The following is a 7,894-nucleotide window of genomic DNA, read 5'->3' as shown; positions in this document are numbered from 1 at the left end:
GGTGAGGGACCCACTTGGTGGGTCCAAGAGGGAAGGGGGAACGGCCGCACAGAACGAGTGGCCGGGACAAGGTGAACTTCCTTCACTGCGAGCCCCTGGTGCTCCAAAGGTGTTGATAACACGCAAATGTTTCTTCTGCTGCCCAACGGTGCTTGCACAACTTCAAGACCTTCTCTTCTTTGCCAGTCTGCCCCCACAGCCAGCAGGCGGGCGGTGGGATAGGGGTTGGGAAGGGGGGACACGGCCAGAACCTTCAAAGATCATCCAGTCCAGCAGCCCTGCCATGAGCAGGGACCATCTGGCAGGAGATCAGGTTGCTCAAAGCCCCGTCCAGCCTGACTCTGGGCACATCCAAGTGTGGGTCACAAACAACTCCCACGGGGCATCCACGGCTCCTCTGGGAAACCTGTTCCCGTATCTCACCCCCCGTCCACGCTTGATACCGTCACCCTCAGCAAGAAAGAGCCGGCCAGGATGTCACAGTGACATCAAACGCTTTGCAAAGGTCCAGGTAGATGAGGTCTCTTGCTCTCCCCTCTCCTACCAATGCTGAAACCCCCTCGTAGGAGGCCAGCAGAATGGTCAGGCATGACTTACCCTTGTAGAAGCCACCCCTGGCTGTCACTAATCACCTCTGTATTCTCCCTGTGCCTCAGCAGATGTTCTAGGAGGATCTGCTGCATGATCTTGCTGGGCACAGAGCTGAGATTGACCAGCCTGGAGTTCCCAGGGTCTTCCTTTTTTTCCCCTTTTTGAAAATGAGGGTTCTCTTTCCCTTTTTCCAGCCGTCAGGAACTTCACCAGACCGCCACGACTTTTCAAATGTGATAGAAAGCCCCTGAGCAGATAAGTCCAGGTAAACACCACCCTTTCCCTCATCCACCGGTCAGACCATAGAAGGAGTTTCAGGATCTTGTTCTGTCACTTATTAAACCACCTTTATGTTGCCTGATGGAGTCTTTGTGCTTTCACTTTCGTTTCTGACTCATTTCCCGGAATAGGAGGTTTCCTCGGATCTGGCTGAGGGTGAAGATAAAAGGCAGGAGAGGAACCTCTCTTAGAGCAAAGATCTTAGAGCCCAGGGCAGGTGAGAAGACAACGGTGAGTCCTTCCCCCTGATGCCTCCTCCCCACCCCACGCCAGCAGCCCTGGACACGGGTTGGGAATGACTCCTCCTGACCCCCCCCCACCGTGGGTGACAGGGACCCCCGTGGGTGGGAGGGGGAAGAGGTCCTAAAGGTCTGCTGGGGCTCCAGGATGGAGCAAGGGGAAGGGGTGTGTGGGGGTGGGTGTTCAACCCCCCCCATGGCTTTGCAGGCAAGTGAGGACTCGCCAAAGCTGGGACCCTGTGCCCAAAACTTTCCTCTCCTCCCTCCTCCTCCTCCCAGAGTGCCCGTGACATGGGGGGGAACAGGCTCTTGTCCCCCAGAGCCATCCCCTCGATGTTCCTGGAAGAGGATAGGGTTGGGGTGAGGTCCCCAGAGAGGACTCCAAGCCCAAAAGTGGAGCTCCGTGGAGCTCCCCGTCGCTGGAGCGAGTCCCAGGGTTCCCGGGAGGTTGCTGCTGTGGGGCAGGTTGTGGGTCTGTGCGTGGGATGATCCCCCACATCTGTGGGGTTTTTACTGGGACCTGGGAGGGTTTGGGAGATGGTCGGGGGGCTGGTGGTGGTTTAACCCCAACCTCAACTAAAGCCCCACGCAGCCGCCGGACAGAACTGGAAAATTAAATGTGAGGAAACTGGTGGGTTGCCATGAAATCACAACAAATAAGGGATTCTTGGAAAGATAAAATGCCGTTGCTCTGAACCCCACCCTTTCCTTTTTCTTCCCCAAGCTTTACATTGCTGAGCGTGACGTCATATGGTCTGGAATAGACCTTTGGTCACTTGGGGTCAGCTCTCCTGGTTGGGTCCACCCCCAGCCTCCTCGCTGCTGGGGGGGTGTGAGGAGCAGAAAAAGACCTCGGGGGGGTGGGCGCTGCTCGGTGAGAATGAAAATATAAAATATCCCTCTGCTTTTTTACACCTTTTTTTTTGGGTCAAAAATCCAAAGCTCTGGAAGCGTGGGGGGAGGGTGTCGTTCACGAACACACGGGTGGAGGAAAGGAGAGATGGAAGCCTTGCACACGCTTGTGCACAGCACACGTGTCCCTGGTCTGCGGGAGGGTGGGGGGGTCAGAGGGGGTTTGATGGGGTTGGGCGTAAGAAATGAGTGAAAGAAGTCATCAGCAGATCACCTAAGGTTGAATTTCCGTCCCTCACCTCTCCTTTCCTTGGTGCTGGTGGATCTCCAGCCTTCTCCTCTTGCCCCAGAGCCTGCCCAAGCCCATCGCTGTGTGTCCCCCCCCTGTTTTTGTCCCCCAGTTTTCTTTTTTATCCCCCAATTCCCCGCTCAGCAGCCTCCAAAGCGGCGCTCGGGTCGTAGCGCGGAGCATTGGATGCCAAGGGTTGTAGCTTGGACAAATGCAGTAGGATGATAATGACTGGTGTGTCCCCCCCCACTTTGGACTTCGGGACAAAGCGGCGCTCGGGTCGTAGCGCGGAGCATTGGATGCCAAGGGTTGTAGCTTGGACAAATGCAGTAGGATGATAATGACTGGTGTGTCCCCCCCCACTTTGGACTTCGGGATGTCGTTAACCAGCTCGTTAACCAGCCCCTCTGGCCCTCTCCTCCCCAGGGCTGCCTTCGCTGTCGGCAATGGCATCGGAAATCCTCATGCCGGAGCCCCTCTGCCTCGTGGAGAACCACCCGAGGAAGGGGCTGGTGGTTCAGCAGGAGGCCCTGCAGGTGCTGTCAGAGGTGACCCAGCCGGTGGTGGTGGTGGCCATCACAGGGCTGTACCGCACCGGCAAGTCCTACCTCATGAACAGGCTGGCTGGTCGGAGGAAAGGTGAGGGAGATCCCAGCCCGGAGGTCCAGGGGACCTGGGTTCTCCTCCTCTAACAGTGGTGAGGACCTCGCAATCCTCCCCACAGGTTTCTCCCTGGGCTCCAGCGTGCAGTCCCACACCAAAGGGGTCTGGATGTGGTGTCTACCTCACCCCCGCAAGCCTGGACACGCTCTGGTGCTGCTGGACACAGAAGGGCTGGGCGATGTGGAGAAGGTGAGGAAGGAGCATTTTGTCCCAGCATTTTGTCACCCAAATGAGCAGAATCCAGGGGTTCCCGGCACCTGGGGTGACCTTCAGCCTGTGGGCTGGGAGGAGCCAGAGGCCATGGGGAAGGAGGTTGGGGTAGATAGTTGGGGGGGATCTCATCAACGCCTCTAAATACTTCAAGGGTGGGTGTCAGGAGGATGGGGACACTCTTCTTCCAGTGGTGCCCAGTGACAGGACCAGAAGGAACAGGCACAAAGTTGTTCATCAGAAGTTCCATCTAAACAAGGGGAGGAACTTCTTCACTTTGAGGGTGGCAGAGCCCTGGAAGAGGCTGCCCAGAGAGATGGTGGAGTCTCCTTCTCTGGAGACATTCCAAACCCCGCCTGGACACGTTCCTGTGCAACCTGCTCTGGGTAGACCTGCTCTGGCAGGGGGGTTGGACTAGATGATCTCCAGAGGTCCCTTCCAACCCCATCACATTCTGTGATTCTGTGAGGTGAGGATAAGCCCACCTAGAGAAAGGGGTGGTGATGGCGTGGGGGTGGGTCTCTCCAAAACCTGGTCTTAACCATGGCCTGTTGGAAAGGGGCATGCAGGGTCCGGGCGTGTGGGGCTTTTGTTGACTGGGTCTTGTTGACCAAGAGCCAAGGGCTGTTCCTCCAGGGTGACACTGAGAACGACAACTGGATCTTTGTGCTCACCCTACTGCTCTCCAGCACCCTGATCTACAACAGCAGAGGCACCATTGACCAGCAAGCCATGGAGCAGCTGCAGTATCCTTGGTGGGACAGCAGGAACCAGGGATGGGTTCCTCTCCTGGCGGGCTGGGCAAGGGCTTGACAAACCCTAGTTCCTCAAACAGCCTTCTGGTGGTGTCCATGGACATGCTTTGTGTCCTTAGGAGTCCCCACGCCGGGGACCTCTGGGCTGAGGGTTTTTCTCCCTCTTCCTTCTGGTGGTTCTCTGTCCCCACAGTCTCCTCTCTCGCCCCATGAGGTGGTTGCAGGATGGCCGTGCCCCTGCCTTCAGAGCCGAGGTGTTTCCTTAGCCAGCTCCCCAGCTACGTGATGAAGCTGACCGAGCAGGTCAGGTTGAAAGCGGCACCCGGGCAGAGTGAAGAGGAGCAGGAGGAGGATCCAGCAGAAGTTGCCCCTTTCTTCCCGGCGTTTGTCTGGACGGTGCGGGATTTCACCCTGCGGCTGGAGGTGGATGGGGAGGGAATCTCCGAGGACCAATACTTGGAAAAGGCGCTGGCGGTGAAGGCTGGTGAGGGGATGGTGCTGTGCTGCTGGAGACCTCCAGCCCCAGGCATTTCGGTGTCAGTCAACGAGAGCCCGAGCCTGAGGAACTTGCTCCGTGTCCTCTTGCCCCGCAGGAACCAGCTCCAAGATCCGACGCTACAACCAGCCCCGGGAATGCATCCGCCAGTACTTTTGGGATCGCAAGTGCTTTGTTTTTGACCAGCCGGCCCCCAAGAGGGACCTGGAGCACTTGGAGGAGCTTCGGGATGATGAGATCGATCCTAAATTCCAGCAGCAGGTGGAGAAATTCTGCAGCCACATCTGGGAAAACTCTCCACCTAAGACCACCCCTGGTGGCCGCATCATCAAGGGGAGCTGTGAGTAGGGCTGTCCGGAGGGCTGGATGGGCAGCAGCTCTTGGGACTGCATCTGGGGAAGGATCAAATGATGCAGGTGTTGGTCTTTTTCCAGTGGTGCCCAGGGAGGGGACAGGAGAAAATGGGCACAAAGTTGAGGTGAACGCGGCGGCGGTGAAAGAGGCTGTGAAGTTCTACCAGGACCTGATGGAGCAGCGGGTGAAGCTGCCGACGGAGACAGTTGAGGAGCTCCTGGATCTGCACAGCCAGTGCCAGCAGGAGACACAGGAGCTGTTCCAGAAACGGGCGTTCGAGGAAGACATCTGCTCTTTCCAGGCAGATCTTACAGTAGGTGACCCCCAGCCCAGCCAGGAATGTCCCCCCCGAACCTGGGACACCATCATCCCCTGAGCTTTGGGGGGAATAGCGTGGTCCTGGGGGGTCAGGGCTCATCCTGCCTCCTGCTCCAGAGGAGACTCGGTCCCAACGCCCGCTCTCAGCCTCCGCTGACTCGCAGTTGTCCCCACTGCCCTCCCTCTTCTCCCTGGGTTCAAAAGCAAAGGGGACAAGGCTGTTCCAGAAACGGGCGTTCGAGGAAGACATCTGCTCTTTCCAGGCAGATCTTACAGTAGGTGACCCCCAGCCCAGCCAGGAATGTCCCCCCCGAACCTGGGACACCATCATCCCCTGAGCTTTGGGGGGAATAGCGTGGTCCTGGGGGGTCAGGGCTCATCCTGCCTCCTGCTCCAGAGGAGACTCGGTCCCAACGCCCGCTCTCAGCCTCCGCTGACTCGCAGTTGTCCCCACTGCCCTCCCTCTTCTCCCTGGGTTCAAAAGCAAAGGGGACAAGGCTCTGCCCTGGCTGGAAGCCCGTAGCCTCCTACGTTTCCCCTGTCCTGCTGACTAAGTCTTGTCCCCGTCTTTTGGGAGGTCCCTGGCGTGCTCTCCGCTCCTGGGCACCTTGCTCTGGAGGTGTCCCTTGGGTGCAGAATGGCCTCCCCATCTCTCCCCTCCCGGCCCCGTTACCCCACAGGCTGGAGATCCCGGTTGCCACGTCAATAGGGGTGGGTTTTTTCCCAGCATGAGAATGGGCTGAGCCTTCCCTCTGCATCTTTCCCAACAGCGCCAGGTGGAGGACATCAAGGAGAAGTTCCTCAGGGACAACGAGCAGGAGTCCAGCTACAAGTGCAAGGCTGCTCTCGGGGACCTCTCCCGAGATGTGGACAGAAAACTCAAGGATGGTGTCTACAACGTGCCAGGAGGTTACAAGCTGTTCAAAGGAGACCTGCAGGCACTGGTGGAGAAATACCAAGAAGTGCCTGGCAAGGGGGTGATGGTAGGAACAATAGCAGCTCCCCTTCAGGGGGAGAGGCTCCATGTCCCATCCCTTTCCCCCAAAAAACCATTTTCCCCTGAGCTGCTCTTTCTCTCCTTGACTCCTCTTCTACCTGTGGTTCTACAGGCTGAAGCTGTCCTGCAGGAGTTCCTCCAAAGCAGAGAGGATCTGGACGAAATAATCCTCAAGACAGATCGTGCCCTGGCAGAGAAGGAGGAGGAGCTGAAAAGTAAGTCACTGCCTGTCAAGACCCAAGCTTGGTGGTGGTGGGGTCACCAGTGCTCCTTGGGTGCCCGTGGGCTCAGCTCCTGCCCTTGGAGCACCTCTGTATCATGGAATCACGGGATTGTCAGAGTTGGAAGGGACCTTCTAGAGATCATCTGGTCCAATCCCCCTGCCAAAGCAGGGTTGCCCAGAGCACATCACTCAGGAGCATCCAGGCGGGGCTTGAAGATCTCCAGAGAAGGGGACTCCACACCCTCCCTGGGCAGCCTCTGCCAGGGCTCTGCCACCCTCACCCCAAAAAAGTTCTTCCTCAGATTTGAGTGGAACTTCCCATGTTCCAGCTTGTGCCCGTTGCCCCTCGTCCTGTCACTGGGAACCACTGGAAAGAGTCCAGCTCCATCCTCCTTCAACCCACCCTTTAGATACTTGGAAGAGTCTCCCCTCAGTCTTCTCTTCTTCAGCCCCAGCTCTCTCAGCCTTTCCTCAGCAGGGAGATGCTCCAATCCCTCCAGCATCTCTGTTGCCCTTCGCTGGACTCTCTCCAGCAGTTCCCTGTCTCTCTGGAACTGGGGAGCCCAGAACTGGAGGCAGGATTCCAGTTGTGGCCTCCCCAGTGCAGAGCAGAGGGGGAGAATGACCTCCCTCCACCTCCTGGCCACACTCTTCCCTCCGCAGCCCAGGATCCCACTGGCCTCTTGGCTACAAGGACATATTGTTGGCCCATGGAAAGTGTGCTACCACCCAGGACTCCCAGCTCTGTCTCCTCAGTAGCGCTTCCCAGAAGATCCATCCATTTCTCTGTCCCCAGGGGTGCGAGAGCAGCAGGAGAGAGCCGAGGAGGAGAGGAAGACCCGGGAGAAGGAGGAGGCTGAAGAAAAGCAGAAGCTGCAGGACCAGGTCCGCAGCCTGGAAGAAGAATCGCTTCGGCTGAGACAGGAACTGGAGGAGGGCTCTAGGAGGTGGCGTGAGGAGCACCTGAGGACGGGTGGTCGTAAAGCCAAGGTACCACACGGGACAGGGCAGGTCTGGGGGAGCCAAGCCCGAGCGCACAGGAGAGGAAGAGGATGCAGCGATGGCTGTGACGGAGGAGACGGTGACGCAGCCCAGGATCCCACTGGCCTCTTGGCTACAAGGACATATTGTTGGCCCATGGAAAGTGTGCTACCACCCAGGACTCCCAGCTCTGTCTCCTCAGTAGCGCTTCCCAGAAGATCCATCCATTTCTCTGTCCCCAGGGGTGCGAGAGCAGCAGGAGAGAGCCGAGGAGGAGAGGAAGACCCGGGAGAAGGAGGAGGCTGAAGAAAAGCAGAAGCTGCAGGACCAGGTCCGCAGCCTGGAAGAAGAATCGCTTCGGCTGAGACAGGAACTGGAGGAGGGCTCTAGGAGGTGGCGTGAGGAGCACCTGAGGACGGGTGGTCGTAAAGCCAAGGTACCACACGGGACAGGGCAGGTCTGGGGGAGCCAAGCCCGAGCGCACAGGAGAGGAAGAGGATGCAGCGATGGCTGTCCCCCCGGGGATCTACCGGGGGGGGGCTTGTAGGGGCCCGATCCCTGATTCTTCTGGGTCAGTGACAACCCCCCTGTTTCCCCCCTCCCCGCCCCGATCTCCGCAGGGGACTTCTTGGATCAGAGCACCCAGA

At 58.2% G+C, this 7,894-nt stretch overlaps 1 protein-coding gene across 1 annotated transcript in view; it reads left to right on the top strand.

Moving 5' to 3' along the window:
- The first annotated feature begins 837 nt into the window (after positions 1–837).
- LOC106900111 (guanylate-binding protein 1-like) overlaps positions 838–7,894 on the top strand; it is an 8,508-nt gene continuing 1,451 nt past the window's right edge. The window contains exons 1-11 of the mRNA XM_014962095.1: positions 838–856; positions 1,002–1,101; positions 2,677–2,889; positions 2,975–3,102; positions 3,760–3,869; positions 4,157–4,362; positions 4,472–4,714; positions 4,848–5,041; positions 5,817–6,029; positions 6,156–6,258; positions 7,063–7,347. Of these exons, the coding sequence (XP_014817581.1) occupies positions 2,697–2,889; positions 2,975–3,102; positions 3,760–3,869; positions 4,157–4,362; positions 4,472–4,714; positions 4,848–5,041; positions 5,817–6,029; positions 6,156–6,258; positions 7,063–7,347 (1,675 nt within the window). The 5' untranslated portion in view covers positions 838–856; positions 1,002–1,101; positions 2,677–2,696. The remainder of the gene's footprint in view (positions 857–1,001; positions 1,102–2,676; positions 2,890–2,974; positions 3,103–3,759; positions 3,870–4,156; positions 4,363–4,471; positions 4,715–4,847; positions 5,042–5,816; positions 6,030–6,155; positions 6,259–7,062; positions 7,348–7,894) is intronic.

Source organism: Calidris pugnax, unplaced genomic scaffold, assembly GCF_001431845.1.
Source record: "Calidris pugnax isolate Ruff unplaced genomic scaffold, ASM143184v1 scaffold1254, whole genome shotgun sequence".
NCBI lineage: Eukaryota > Metazoa > Chordata > Aves > Charadriiformes > Scolopacidae > Calidris > Calidris pugnax.
This window is presented reverse-complemented; position numbering and strand designations above follow the sequence as displayed.